The sequence below is a fragment of the Olea europaea genome, chromosome 20 (genome assembly GCF_002742605.1).
Source record: "Olea europaea var. sylvestris chromosome 20, O_europaea_v1, whole genome shotgun sequence".
Lineage (NCBI taxonomy): Eukaryota > Viridiplantae > Streptophyta > Magnoliopsida > Lamiales > Oleaceae > Olea > Olea europaea.
In genome coordinates this window covers 3773144-3789041 of record NC_036256.1, presented here as the reverse complement: position 1 = coordinate 3789041, position 15898 = coordinate 3773144, and the positions used below count along the sequence as shown (strand labels likewise).

Below are 15898 nucleotides of genomic sequence, written 5' to 3'. Positions count from 1 at the left end.
TCTTCCATGTTCTTTTGTTGCTTTGTAAAGGATTTCCTGCAGTTTTCTATTTTCCTTCGAAACTCTTCTTCTTCTTCAATTTTTTTTTTGAAAGAAATGTAATGCGAGTATGATGTCTCTTCCATGTTCTTTTGTTGCTTTGTAAAGGATTTCCTGCAGTTTTCTATTTTCCTTCGAAACTCTTCTTTTTTTTCAATTTTTTTTTTTTTTTTTTTTTCTCTTCACACAATGCTTCTTCGAAGTCACTTGAAACGAACGAAATAAGCCCCTTTTCCCCCTCACAGTTCTACTCTAGCAAACCATACCAGTATATTGGTGGATGATCAGAAATTAAAGTCTCTGCCCTCAAAGAGAAATCTGATTATATATATTCCTTCATTTCTGAATTCCATCATGATTCTGTGCACAATCTAATTAATCCTTGTCGTAAGCAACATCAAAGCAGGCTTTCTTCAACTTAAAGGAAATTAACAACCCAACAAATTTTCTTTTACCCCATAAAAAGAGAAACTGAAGAAGCCAAACTTACTGCATTTTATCATCTCTGCATCACTGAGAAAATGATCGTTTATACACATGGAAGACCCAAAAATGAACAGCGAAAATCTTATTACCATAATCAACTTTGTCTGAAGCACAAGCATATATAGATAAAGGGCTGCTGAGAATTAATCTTCAGCTTAGAATTGAGTGTTAGATAAATGAGATTTCAAATCAAAATAAATCAGCAATAGTATGAAGTGTTTGGTTTTGAAAAAGCTATGAGGTTGAGAAGGTTTTTCAAAAGAAATCATTCAGTCGTTGATTCTAGGGTTTTGATAAACTGTTACATTGATTTGTGGTTTAAAAATGAAGCAAATATTAGGAGCAAAAGTGTGTTACGGCGCCCCACACCCAACTTCTAGTTGACGTGTCATTCTCATATGACTTGGATAATTAGTGGAGGAATATTAATTATGGAATTAAAGAAATATATTTTTGCTGTTTATATTATATTTTCTTAATAATATATCTAAACTTTTATATTTTTTATATTTTAAAATTTCTTCACGAAATTTTTATTGATAATTAGCATCACAAAGTTTGATGTCCAGTCTTTGTAAAAACGTATCATACCAAGATATATAGTCGACTAAATACACAATGATAATAATCATCATCAAGATACCATATAGTGAAATATTCGTGCTGTACAAAAACTATCGTTATATGTATTTTTTTTGGTACATATTTTTATATATATATTTTTTAAAAAAATTCTTAGTGATTGTATATGATATGGCACTAACATAGGGATGTAAACGAGCGAAGCTAGCTCACAAGTTGAAGATCGCTGCTCGATCATGGCTTGGGTAAAAAATATCTTGATTTTTTTTTTGCCCGAGCTGAGCTGGCTCGATTTTCTATTTTTAGTCCCAAAATTTAATTTTTTTTTAACAATTCTAAAAATATATATATACTAGCTGCTTGTGTAAATGAGGAAATCCCCCCAATGGTCACTGCACTTTCCAGAAAATCCCCTAGGAGGTCGCCGAACTTCAATATGTCTCAAAATAGTCACTGAGCTTTGCTAAATCCTTCAAGAGGTTACTGAACTTCAAAACGTCCCTAAATGATCACAGAACTTTATCGAAATCCCTCAGAGAGGTCACTTGACATTGCAAATTGGGACTCTATACATAACTAATTTGGTGACCTTCCAGGAACGTTTTGCAAAATTAAGTGACCATTCGGAGACATTTTGAAGTTCGGTGACCTCTTGGGGGATTTTAAAAAAGGTCAATGACCATTCAGGGACATATTGAATTTCGATGACCTCTTAGAGAATTTTTTACAAAGTTCAGTGACCATTGGGGTGATTTCCTCTGTTTAAACAAGCAACTGCAGCTACAACTTGCCTACTTTTGTAAATGGCCCATGTTCACAAGTCGTTTGGAGCAACTTTACAGGCCGGCCCATGTGGCTCAAGCTCGGGCTCGGGCTCGGGCTTGGGTCTATGCTCAAAGATAAGGTTCAGCTTGAGCCAAGGCTCAGTCCCATTGAGCCTCGAGCTGAGCCTACTCAAACTATTTTCAAATTGAGCCACCAACCACCTAAGCCGATGAGCTAAATTGATATTTTATAACTAGACATATATGCCATTATTTGAAAGAGGTAGTGAAAGAGGACAATTTTTATTTTATTTTTACTTTACTATTTTTTTATTTTTAACGAGCTAAACATAGAAAAAATTCCATATTTTTTTTGCACATTTAAAAAATGACCAAAGTGATTGGGGTAACGGGTATTAACTTCAGAAATCAACATAAATTTTCGTGTTTCCAAAAACTATCTTCACTTCAGAATGAAAATTTGTGCCAAAAAATAATAATAATAAAAAAAAATTAAATATATATATATATAACGTGACATATAGTCATGAAAAATATGATACAAGATATAGAGAGATTTTTTAATTATTTTTTCTTTAGCTCCCGACCCTTTGAGTAGCTCAACATTTACATAGCCCCTATTTCTCTCTTTGTTTGATCTAATTCGTATCCCCTTTCCTGATTATCGCTGTGAAAGAAAAAGAGGGACTTGACTAGGCGTCCTCCTTTTGTTGAAAGTTTGAAAGAAGGCGTGCTTCCTATTCTGTCGGTGCTTGAAACAATTGAGTTAGCAACCCGAAGAAAATATAAAAAATTTAAACATAATTTAAATATTCAAATTAATAGTTGGAAGATACCAAAACCACTTACTGCAACAAAGATTCTGTCTTTCTTTCTTTTCTTTATTTATTTATTTATTAAAGTTAGTATTTGTGCACGATCGAACACAATAAATAGTTGGAAGATACCAAAAACCACTTACTGTGTATTTCTTAATGAGTAAATGCACAACAAAGATTCTGACTTTCATTTTTTATTTTTTATTTTTTTTATAATTTTTAATTAAAGTTAGTATTTGTGCATGATTGAACACAATAAAATATCGTTAATTAATTGCAATTTGTTGAGTTCAAAACAGAAAATATTAGGTTCGAGAATTAAATTATTGGTGATTAATTTTGAGCGTGGAAGTGGAAAATTAAGTATCAATATTTTATTGCAGTCAAGGTAAGTGATAATTAGAAATTAAGCAGTGGGGATATGCTCCACAAAAGCTTAATTATCATCTCTATTGACTTAACTTGATTTGTTTTCACTTTCCTGTTTAGGCACGCTAATGACAAGATCCCCACCTAAATGTATTTTGCGTTCAGTCACCTGAAATTAATCCATGCACACATTATATTACAACTGTAAAAAACTGTAAAGTTCTGTTTGATTGCGAAAATGGAATTGAATTAGGTGGAAAACGAATTCTAAGGAATCGAATTGCTTAGAATTGTTTTCCTGAAAATTGTAAATTATTGTGTTCGATTAGGATAATTTTCCACGTGAAAATTTTTGAAATAAAAGTGTTTTTTGATATTCGTTTAATTTTCTTTTACATGAAAATTGTCAATTAAAAGGATAGAATTTACTGGTATTGGAGATGACATTGGTTTCCATTGCCAAAAAGCAAAAAAATAATAATAAATTCAAGAAAATCATCTATTTTTTAGTGTTCGTTTGGTTTTGTTTTACATGAAAATTATCAATGAAAGAGAAATATTTTTTTTACAATAATTCTTACAATTGGTTTCCATTGCTTAAAAAAATATTAAAAAAAATCGCTACAGTAGCTGGAATTCCACCAAATCAAGGAATAGTATAACTTCCAATAAAAGTTAGAAACCAATTCCAGAGAAAATCTTGTGAATCAAACACAACATTTTGGGTGGAAAATTTTGTGAATCAAACACAACATTTTGGGTGGAAAATTTAGGGTGGAAAATTTATTTTCCACCCATTGCCATGGAATTGGATGAATCAAACACTATCTAATTGATTTGAGTATTGCCATGGAATTGGATGAATCAAACACTACCTAGTTGATTTGAGTGAGATGTCACATTAATTTATAAATTTATCTTCACAATACACAGTGTACAGAAAAAGTACTATTACTATTATTTTAAAAATAGGTTCTCTTCTCCAATTCCCACCACTCCACCCTGTCCCCCAATTTCTTAAACATAAAAATTATTTAAGAATTCTTTGACAAAGTTTTTAATAAAAATTTAAATAAAAGTTGATGAAATATATAGTTGAAAGTTGATAATAAGTTCGTGGATCTTATAAATATGTAATTAAAATTAAAGTTTAACCCATCAAAAAGATAATAAAATTTTAGCAAAATATACACCAATATGTATTGTTGAGAGAATATGTGTAGTGACCAATGTTATTAAAATCGGTTCGATCGATCAGTTCAATCAACAAAACAAGGAATTGGTTCCTCGAACGCATAGGATTGCTAGCAAACGCCATCTATTTTGAAATCGACTAAAAGCTTATAAATCGGGTAGTTCAATAGAGACTCGATGAACTAGACACGATATACTCAATTGTTTTACTGATGAAGAGAACTCAATAATGGATTTTATTATTCTTAATGCAAATCCCACGCAGGCGCATCAACTTTCAATGCACACTGCCTAATTCACACACGACAACCCTTTTATATATTAAATAATCCCTTTCTCTCATTCATATGATAAAATTTTTACGTGGAAGTAGTAAAACTTCAGATAAGGTCCATCTCTCGTTGGAAAAAGCTGTTCGAATAGGATCATGTGGGCCCAATTTGAATAGGGAGGCGATGTCGCATCCCCTATAGGTGGGGCGCATGTCATCGACGCGCCCTATCCATTTAAAAAATTCCTTCTCATTGAGTTGACTCTCCTTCGTACTAAAAAATAATATATTTTCATACTGAAAAAATAGATTGTTTTATTTTTATTTTTATTTTATAGTTAGGGCCATTTATTAGCAGTACTAATATGATCTAATATTTGTTTATTATTTAAAAATTTATTTTATATATTTTCTACCTAATCGACTCTATTTCAAGCTCAGCTCCCATGACTCTTTCGTCTTCTTAGGTCAATGCATAGTTCGCTTTTTAAAACATTGGTGGTGACATATTTCTTTTCTAAATAAATGATTGGCTTTCCTAATTTCGAAGATTTTTAGGGTCATCATATTTAAATGGATGAAGTAGTCGAAAATTTGTCTAGCTCGTTTGTTTGAACATTTCTGTGAATGAAACAATCCGTCTGTTCGAATGCATCTGCTAATAGAACCAGAATTTGTTAATTTCGATTTTTTCAGAGATTGGAATTTGTATGTGATATTTTCATAAGGGAAGGCAGTCATTCCATTATGATATCTTGATTAATTTTTTCTTGAATTTTGTGTTGAGGTGGATGTATGACACCGAGGTATCCAAATTAATTTTACTTTCCTTATTGACTACTCAAATAATTCCAAGATCATCTAGGATTATTTGATTAAACGTGACATTCATCTGAAATGGAAAATAAATGTTAAAATAAAATTGTTAAATTCGGATGTTCATGCAAAAGTTCGTACGTATGTTGGAACGAACCAGGACAGAATTTGGGAAACTCGTTTTTAACAAGATTCAGGCATTTATTCTTTTTTCTTTCTATTAAAGTATTTGAATTTCAATGTGAGTTATTAATTAATTGAAGGGAGAGAAGAAAGTCGAGAATCCTACTTGGAGCGGTGATAAAAATGACTTAAATATTGGGACAAAAGTGTTAAGGGGTAAAATTCAACATCAAATAAAGATGAAAATATAGATTAACTTATAATAGATTGGACTACTCCTCTTAATGAGGTTGACTTTTTAATATGAAATCTCAAATTTTAATAAAAAGACGTAGACATCAGTATGTTAGAATACTATGCCCCTGTTTGGGCTTCACTAAAATGAGATTGTCGGGGGAAATGTGTTTGCAATAGTTATTTTTTAGAAAATATATTAAATAATAACAAAATTTATAACATTATTCTATGTAAGATTGTATGAATAAAAATGAGTTTTGAAAAATTGAGCCCAAAAAGGGACTATATATAGTACGTCTTTGAAATTCCAAAACTTGATGAGAAAGATTATGCAAAAACTTCTGATGATAAAGGCTTCGTTATCAAGTATGCTAGTTCCAATTGAAGATCAATGTATTAGTGCAAGGACTTGCCACATGTACATCAAGTCTTATATAATAGATTACATAATGTCATATGACACTCTATTATTGGATAATTTAAAGCATAGTACTTAACGGTGGCAATGGGCCAAGTCGGCTTGGCTCAGCCCTTACACCCACGAGCGAGCATGAGCTGAGTTCATGGCTCGTGGTTCAGCCCAGCTTCAGCTCGCGAGCTCCTGTAATTTCCCTTTTAAAAAAATTATAAAAAAATATAAATCCTTTTCCTTTATTCAGGTTTAAGACCAGTTACTTAAATTTTGAGTAAGTGAAATTAAAAATTGTATACAAACAATTTGTAATGTGTACAATTTTTTAAAGAAAATTAAAAATAATATTATAAAATAACAAATTTTGATTAATATGATTGAATTAAATATCACTTAACTGACGACATAAAATTTCGGCATATTTATCTTGTAGTAAGAATTGAGAGTCCAACCAATCCTTTACGCACATTAATGCTTCCAAAATATTTTATTTCAGCTGGCTCCTGACCTAGAACAAAACCCCTTTATCTTCAGTAAAAGAAGATTCCTAAGCTACAGTGTTAACCGAATGTGTCAGTTGGTCTTTTGCAATTGCAAAAACCACTAACCATCGTCTTTCGTACTTTTGTTAGAATTTAATAACTTCTTCTAAACTTTTTTTTAATTATTTTGTTGGTAGTCATATTATGATTAAAATAATCAATTAATTCAGCAGGCAATGCATTGAACTTGCGTCTGATGTTTGATTACATATAGAATACAAACTATTACTAGATGAACATATTGCATTTGCGTCATATCTATACGTGTTAATGACTTCGAATAAAGCTAATATTTCAGTTTTATCTTCTTCAATATCAGTGGAAGGGATAGGTACAGATGGTACTCGAATATTATTTGTGTCCATTCGTTCTGCATATAATTCATACATTTCACATAAAGTTTGTTCTAAATTTCTATACGTGATAAGTGTATTAAAGGTTAAAACTCTTAAAATCCGATCAATTACATATTTATTCTCCGATAAATTATATCAGAGGTCCATGATGCATGCTAAAGAAAATAACATAAGCAAGTCTTCCTAATATTTTCTAAACTTTAATTTCGTAAAATATATAATTGCATTAAAATCGGGATCATTTTTATACTTATGAGATATCCTTGCAATTATATAAAGATGTTCAAGTAGCATACAGCTAGTGAAATAGTAAACTCAAGATAAAATATTTGTAGAGTTACAAAAAGTCGTCAATTTTTTTTTTTTAAATTTAAAGTTAAAAGCCAATTGGATTCATTTAAAATAGTGTTGTCATCGTTTCTAATATGCATATTGCTATAAAACTCAGTTATTAAATATTTAAAACATCCGCATAACTTTAATAATAAGTAAGTAGAGTTTCATCTATGCCCTATATTACTAACAAATGTTTTTGTATTCGTCACTCCAAATTTGATACAAAATTCCTCAAATGCTTGTTTTCTACTAGGGGAGATTGTGATATATATTAGTACATTCCTAGTTCTTTGCGTTTCATCTTTAATATGTTTCAAATCATCTTGCACAATTAAATTTAAAAGATGGCACACACAAAGAATATGGAACAAATAAACATCGAAATCAAGCTGCAATTCTCTACACAATTTATTGATAACTACTTTATTAACACTAGCATTGTCGAATATAAAAGAATAAATTTTACTTTTGCAATGATATTTTCTAATAATGCTCATAGTAACATTATATGTATTGTTAGCATTCTGAAGAAGTTCAATAATTTTAAAAGTAATATTTTTTTATGCATACACTAAGATGGGTCTATGTAGTGTACAGTTGCAGCTATATAAGTTCTTTTATTAATCACTTTCCATATATCCGAAATTAAAGACATAACACCCTATATTTTTGCAAATCCATAATCAATTGTTATTTTGTTTGAATGAAATATTCTATTGTATCTGAATGAAGAATATTTCGACTTACCCCTACGTACCTCAGTTGAAGATATTCTTTTACGTACAGACAAAATGTTGGTTGCCCACTATTGCTAGAAGCAACTCAGCACCGGCAACAAGTTTTACCATTCTCGTTCGAGCATACTTCTCCGAATACATTCACGTGATGAGGGACGAAATCGAAGAACCGATGTCTAGGCTACCAAATTGCAATTGTGTTTGACCAGCTTCAAAAAGTTCATGTTTGACCACATATGCTTTGTAATAACGGTTGAGGTGGGTGGTACCAATACCTTTTTGCCACGCCAATCATTGTTAATAATATTTACATACTGCTTTAGACTCTATGACTCCATCGACCACATGACCCGTTGAAATCAATTTACAATGATCCCAACATTTTTCCTTTTTTTCCCCCTTCGTTTCCCTCTTACATCGGGAATGTTTAATTCAATTTCCTCCTCCTATTCTGCTTTGGGAACATAAACGTCATCCAAATAAATTGGATTATTGCTTCTATAAGCAGCCAAATTTGGAATATCTTCGAGAATGGATACTTCATTTAGATCGAAAAATTCATTCCGAAATTGATTTTGGGGTGTTATAGGTGATTCGCCTCCGACATCGAACAAGCCCTCAACAAATGAGTGTGGATCCATTTGTGAATTGAAATGAAATTAAAATGTATAGATGGTATAGTAAGTACTAAGGCTCCACTAAGTAAAGAGTATGGAAAGAAAGTTGGTGTGTATAAGATTGCGAATTTATAATTGTAAATTTTTAGTGTGATAATTAAATGAATTGATATTGAATAATTGAAATTGAAGATAAAATTGTAAAAATGAATGTAGTATATTGTAGAATTGTGGAAGAGAGTTGTTGAAAATTTGGAATGTTGTATTGTTGTATGAAAAAATTGAAAATTGGCATGAGTAATTATAGAGAAAAATATAAAAAATTAAGTGGCCGATCTGACCACTTTTCAAAATTCAGTGACCGTTTGAAACGGTCATTGAACTTTGAACAGTGACCATTCCGATCACTGTTCATGTGAGCCCAAGCTCGTGGTCCCAGCTCGCATGAGATGATGATGAGTTCAAACAACCCACGAGCAGCATTTTTACGAGCTCAACGGTCGAGCCGACGAGCCGCTCGACCTGTTTGACATCACTCTATAATTGCTGAGTTCTAACCATGTCATGACACACGTGGGACATCTGCAACTTTATGTCTAGATCAATAATTCTTCTCAAACAGCAGCAGGCATCCTGTTTCTCTAGTATAACTCTGTTTAGATAGACTATAAAGCATGTCCATCTAGTTTACTGCATGACATCAAACACTTCTGTTTGACTCCATGATTTATTTCATCTCGCGTGTCTTCATTTTGTTTCTGTGAGTTTACAATTAATTTTTTTATTTATTTAAAGGATGAAAAGAAAAATTGTGTGAGCTAGGTTCATAAGACTTCAATCTTATTTGAGCCTTGATAGTTTGACATATCCTTCGTATGAACTTGCTTTAATTTATAATGCAGTCTTGAATGATCATATAAGTGCCCCTTATGGATATTTAGACTTAGTGTGTGTTTGAACCACATTATTCGTAAAGAATATATTTTGGAATAGTAGATTAATGAAAAATGTATAGTTAAAAAATAAGGAAAAATTTTGGATTTGCGTGTAACATTATTTTATTAAATAATATGTGGTTGAAATGATGTCAAATCACTATTTAAGAATGTATTTTTTTTTTAAAAATGCGGCTGAAACAGTTTTTTCATTGCCATTTAACAATTGGGTTCATTGGAAGATTTTTAATGGGGCTACCACCAAAAATAAGTGAAGTCACAATGAACAAATATCTTGGAGTACTTTCTTCACCCCTCACTAATTAGTATATAGGCCCCGTTTGAGAGTGATTTTTCACCCCAAAAAATTGATTTTTTGACTATTATTTCACTATTTCAGTCGTAATTTTTGACTTCTTCTTTCACAGGTAGACCCCACTTTTCTCTTAACGGTCAAAAAATCAATTTTCAAAATCTCCACCGAACAGGCTCATATTATCATTTCGATATGAATATAGCCAAAAATAAATAAATAAAGATAAAGAGCTGTCATTAGTAATTATGTGGCATCTCGACCACAGCTTCCCAAGTCAACCCTATCTCATATTAGATTAGATGATAAGTAGAATTCAATCAGAAAATTATAATTGATATTAAGCCCTCGTTTGATGTAAATTAGAAAATTAATAAAAATTTAAAATTATATTCGACAATTAATTTTAACCACATATTTTATTAGTTTCCATTGAAATTTACTAAAAATATGATTTTTAGCTATACTAAACAGGGCTAAGCTCAACCATCGTCGTTGAACTCAACCGTAGCACAAGAGTAAGCATTTCCTTAGTATAATAGCTCGACCTCATCCTAACTCAAATTCAGCTCAAGCGTATAATGTATCAGAATTGAATCCTGTTCGTAGACAGTCACCTATCTTGAATTTAGTAACTTGACACAAGCATTTCATATGAATTTTCAGGATGCATTTTACCCATCTTTAATTCTCAGTAAAATTTGTTTTTGTATGCGGAACAATTAGAAGAGAAGATCATAAACCAATTGAAAAAAAAAAAAAAAAGAAATAAGAAGGGACTATGAAACGCACGTAACACTTTCAGCTTGGTTGTCACATTTACGCGAGCGAGTACAATTCAAAAACGTATTTTAGTACTCCAGCCAACATCTTCAAACTTTCAAGGTCAAATTCCATCGTTTAGGGATCTATTTTTATCATTTTTCCATTTTGAATCAGTTTAAGGGTACTTAGGTCGTTTTTCTAAGTTCCTAGTTCTATTTGAATTTGCCTACCGATTTAGACTTTCACTTCGACTCTTTAAATACGTGTAAATGAAAGCCATATAGCCATTTTTGATTAATAATATTCCAGTTTTTTCCGCTCTCTAGTGGATCCCAGTATGTCTTACATCCGTTCGAGCAATACTTGTTCATGTGTTACGATCAAAATCCTTATATTGTTATTTACGTTTTCGTCCTGTGTCACCTACGCAGCTCTCCGGTCAAGCTATAGCTGCACATTATTATGTCTTCTGAGAAAGGAATAGGTTTATATGAACTTCTCAACAGACATATCTAGCAATATGTGCGAACCAAATGCTACAATCTATTATCATATCCCTCGAGTTCTTGATCATAAAAATCGGACTATGATGTTCGAACTTGAAACAAAAATTTTCAGAAAAATATGAGAAAAAATTGTTCACGTTATTCAAGTCTTCCACGACGTCCAATTCAGTAACATAGCTCCTCTGAAAACTCTTCCACTAATATCCCAAATATGCCAACTTCAATTTCTGCTGCAGTTTCTTCCTCCTGCTCCCGAAATTTTGTCCATCTGTTCGATTCTCGTCGGAAAGCCAATTCAATCATCATATCTACGGTGTCAAATACTACTTGATCACTATTGTTCGAGCAATTCCTTTCGCTCTTTTGCTCCACAATTAGATTTAGTACTAGCCTCTTCATTTCAGTAGGAATCTTCTGCATTTTCTGAAACCTCGATATGGCAAGAACTTCAGAAGCAAATGTGTCGACACTATGCTCTTTGTAAATTGCAAAAGGTTCATCGTCTTTGCATTCCTCTCTTTCCACTTGGTCGTCACTGTCTGATTCTTCTAGCAACTTTCTCTCGAGTTCTATTGTATCTAATTCTGCAAGTTCCTCGAATCTGCGAAGCCTGTGTAACAGCTGCTGTTTTGCTCCTGCAAGTTCAGTGCAAGAGAAACACACAAAATCAAAATCAAAATCAATCTCTCTCTCAGACGCGTAATAATTCAGACTTTAGGCCATTACAAGAAGAGCAAAATCGTGACACAAATTCAATCAATCTGAAATCTACTAGAAGTCACCAACAACAAAGTTAACGAACGATAAGATACTAAGACAAGTCCTTGATAAATCTAAATAGTTAAGAAGGTCTAATTTTATCAATATTGATCCTGCAATGATTCCTAGAAACAATTGATTCAACAAATATGCCTCACAATCATTCTTGTAACTGAGAGGAGTGTGTATGATCCTTCATTCGTGTAAAATCATATATATTTTATCAATGAGAAATCTTACATACTTTGTACATTTGCATAGCTGCATTCAAGATCATAACCGTCCTCGTCTACATTTGCCTTTTCTTGTCCCTCGTCCTCTTCAAAGGGAGGATCTAATACGGATACCGGACTAAAATGATCTTTCTCTTCCTCTTCCTCTTCCTCTTCCTTTTCCTCTTCTTCTAGTATTTCTTCCGAACATTTTGTTCCACAAATCGCTTTCTCCTATTAAATGTTAAAAAATAAAAAAAATACTAAGAGAGAATATTGTCAAGATTATGTAATATATGTCCAGGAACGAAGATAATCAGGACTGCTGGCTTTTCTTTCATATGCATGTACGAAATCCAGATTAAAATGGCCCAATCATAAAATATAATTGTGTTTTGTCATTCTGTTTTGCAGTAATTTAAGAGACAGAGACTGTTAGAAATAGATTTTGGTGGCAGATGAGTGATCGGATGTACAGTAATGAGACAAATACCGACGTGCAGTTGCCTAATTAAGAGACTAAGGAAAACAAAAGACAAACCCCTTTACTCCGGCGACTCGGAGAAGCTTCCGACGAAGAGAAATCAGGCGTCCGACAACCGGAGGATGATGGGCTTTTCTGTAGAGAAAATCTGAAAGGGCTTGAACAAAAGCGGTTTTCACAAGAAGCAAAATCGCCATTAATATTTGCTCTCCCTTTAGCAACACAATCTGAACAGCTGCTAGTAGATGTCTCCAAATCCATGGACTTCTCCTCATTACTCGATGACCAATTATCACAAGAACAAGAAAATCTAATATCCATATCTATTTTTTCGTCAATTTTGGTCTCATTTTTTCTTGAAATTTCAACCTGATTATCACAGACACCAAGCATACGACTTTTGTTCTTGGTACGATCTTTCAGCATCTTAAAAGCGGTTCCAAACAACCCGAACCCGACATTTTTTACCTGGGTTTTCCGTTTTGACTGCTTTGTCTGAATCCTCACAGCCGCTTCAACAAGCAGAGCAGCAGTTCTAGCAGGAATATGAAGAAAAACAGCACGATTTGGCGATTTACATGGGCTCTGAAAAGGTGACTTTCTGAAGTCCGGCGACTTTTGGAACGAAAATAGGCATGCATTCTTGCAAAAGCTACTGTGCTTTAAATCTGTTGGTGAAGTATGAATTATGGGCTTCCGTTTCTTGATCTGTAAAGAGGATTTTCTGAGTTGAGAGCATCTGTCTGCAATGTAGGTGTTTAAATGAAATGGTTCTTGTTCTTCTTTCAGTAGCTCATGCAACAAAGGCTGCTTACGAGCCATCAATGATTCAGATTTAATTTTGAGGTTTGAAAGATGGAAACGAAGAGCTTGGGATTTGAAAAAGAAGAGGGAGATTGATGCAAAAAGTGGATTAATTGCATAGAGTTTATTGATTCAAATTCAGGTTTATAAGATCGAGGCGAAGTGGAGATATTCGAATTGATGAATATTTTTTCAGTTTCGTGGTAATTAATAGAGTACTGAAATGGGTGCAATGTAGTGCAGGACTGTTCTATTGTTAGTAAGAATGATTCTACTTTTACACCCCTATCAAATTGTAAATCCACTCTCACATGTACGCTAGATTCACGTGAATAAAAAAAATTCAAAATGTGATCTCCGTCTCCGTCCCCCTATTGTGAGTAGTCGCTAAAAAATTAGATAAAAAATTTCGATGCATGTAGCATCGTTCAGTAAGTAATAGTACTACTATCAACCAGCAAGCAAACTTATTTCGAAGGAGGGATTCTCTTATTTTTCTAAAACGTTTATAACCTACCGAAAAAGGAGAGAGCCGAGATTTCTAAATAAGCATTGAGAAGGTGTAATGCTACTTGTACATCCAAGTTTACCATTTGGGTGATCCAATGTAGAGGTGGCAATTGCTAAATGGTTTGTTGATGTTAATAGTACTAATATCAGCCAACAGGCAAACTTGTCTAGGAGGAAGGATTGGTTTACCGATGTTAATAAACTTGGTACAATAAGTGTCTACTCAATTAAGCACCTTGATGGCTTGATTTTTTAGGATCCAATTGTTATGACGGGTTCGTCTTTATGAATTAGTCGTGTTTTATTTGGATAGACATGTTGGTCGGTAGCTTAGATAAAGAAGTGTAGGTCGTTCCATGCTAATAAAAAGTAGAGTGGGCCCACTTTACCTCTTCTAAGAGAATTCCAATGTTATCAAGGGATACAACTTATGTAGTACTGATGTCTAATGAATAAACATTCGAGCCTCATTGGTCTATAGTTAATCTTATCTACGACCCAAAGTTCTCTAATCGTTTCCTGAAGTGACTTAAACGCCATAATCCAATGATTCTCATCATTAAGTAATCATACAAACCAAATTATTGAATTGACAGTGTAATGATAAAATTTCGGCACTGATACTAACAGTTAATGACATATTAACTGTAATTCCTGAATTACCTCCTAGTATTTTATTACTTTATATAAGCAAATTGGATTGGGAAGAAAATGAATCTTTAATTTTCTAATTTATCTTTTTACATACAATCCGTTCCTTTTTCTCAAATTTTACTTTAATAGATTCTATGTCCGAAGTGCATGCTTAAGGGCTGTTTGGGAGCAATTTTTTCTTCCAAAAAATTAATTTTTTGACCATTATTTCACTATTCCAGCCGTCATATTTGACTTCTTCTCTCACAAGTGAACCTCACTTTTCTCGTAACGGTAAAAAAATCAATTCTTAAAATCACTCCCAAACAGGCTCTTAGTATCGATTTTTATAATCTACTCATAATTGATAAAAAAAAAAAGTTTATCAAACACAAATTTCTGTCCCAAGTCAAAAACGCGAACTATGATCTCCATTAATATCGCCGCTCAAACTAAAGTATAAATCATGGAAAAATAAAATTCATACGCTCCTCTTTTTGTGCCATCCACGATCACAAGAATAGGGTTGTTCTTGCCAATCGTGCCTTCTACACATGGATACATTGATACCAACCCTTCTCTGATTGTGATTATCGATTATCTTTCCTCAAAAGGCCAAAATTCCTATTGAAACGTTCTTTAAAAATTTACCGAATACATGTTAAGGCAGAGGTGATGAGCATCGATTCACTTTTGCTATGAATTGAATAAATTCGAAGACATCGAAAGACAAAAACCTCAACAACATTTATTATTCATTCGTGCACTTGCTCTTTTTGTACAAATTGATTATTGAATTTGAAAGACAACCTTTCTTATTGTGTTCAGTTTTTCAGGGATCAACTTTAATTCAAAATTATACTTTATTGTATAAATGTACAATTTTTGTGATATGACTTGAATAAAGTAAACTTTCTTATTCATTACTATTTACAGAAAGAAATAACTTGCTTTGTTCAAGGGCCGCATGGGGGGTCCATGGTACTTTAACCGATGCACCATTTTCACTGTGTTTATGGAGCCTCAAACCTAAATGTAAAAGTTAAGGCTCGATATTTTGAGCCATCAACTTTCAAATGGGATGTCATGGGCCCTCAACATATTTTAAATTTGTGACTTTGTGTGTTCTCAAGATCGATCCCGAGACTGAGAATTTTGAGGCCTTAAACGATACGTTATAATGAGGTCTTGAACAAACACACACACACATACACACACATATATATATATATATATATATATATATATATATATATA

The 15898-nt window shown here is 32.7% G+C and overlaps 1 protein-coding gene across 1 annotated transcript; it reads right to left on the bottom strand.

Moving 5' to 3' along the window:
* Nucleotides 1–11246: 11246 nt before the first annotated feature.
* Nucleotides 11247–13715, bottom strand: LOC111369435. Its single transcript, XM_022990951.1, has 3 exons — nucleotides 12752–13715; nucleotides 12243–12444; nucleotides 11247–11874 (listed from the first exon to the last, which is right to left on the bottom strand). The coding sequence occupies exons 1-3, from the start codon at nucleotides 13514–13516 to the stop codon at nucleotides 11405–11407; spliced, it is 1437 nt and encodes a 478-aa protein (XP_022846719.1). The 5' UTR covers nucleotides 13517–13715; the 3' UTR covers nucleotides 11247–11404.
* Between the last annotated feature and the right edge of the window lie 2183 nt (nucleotides 13716–15898).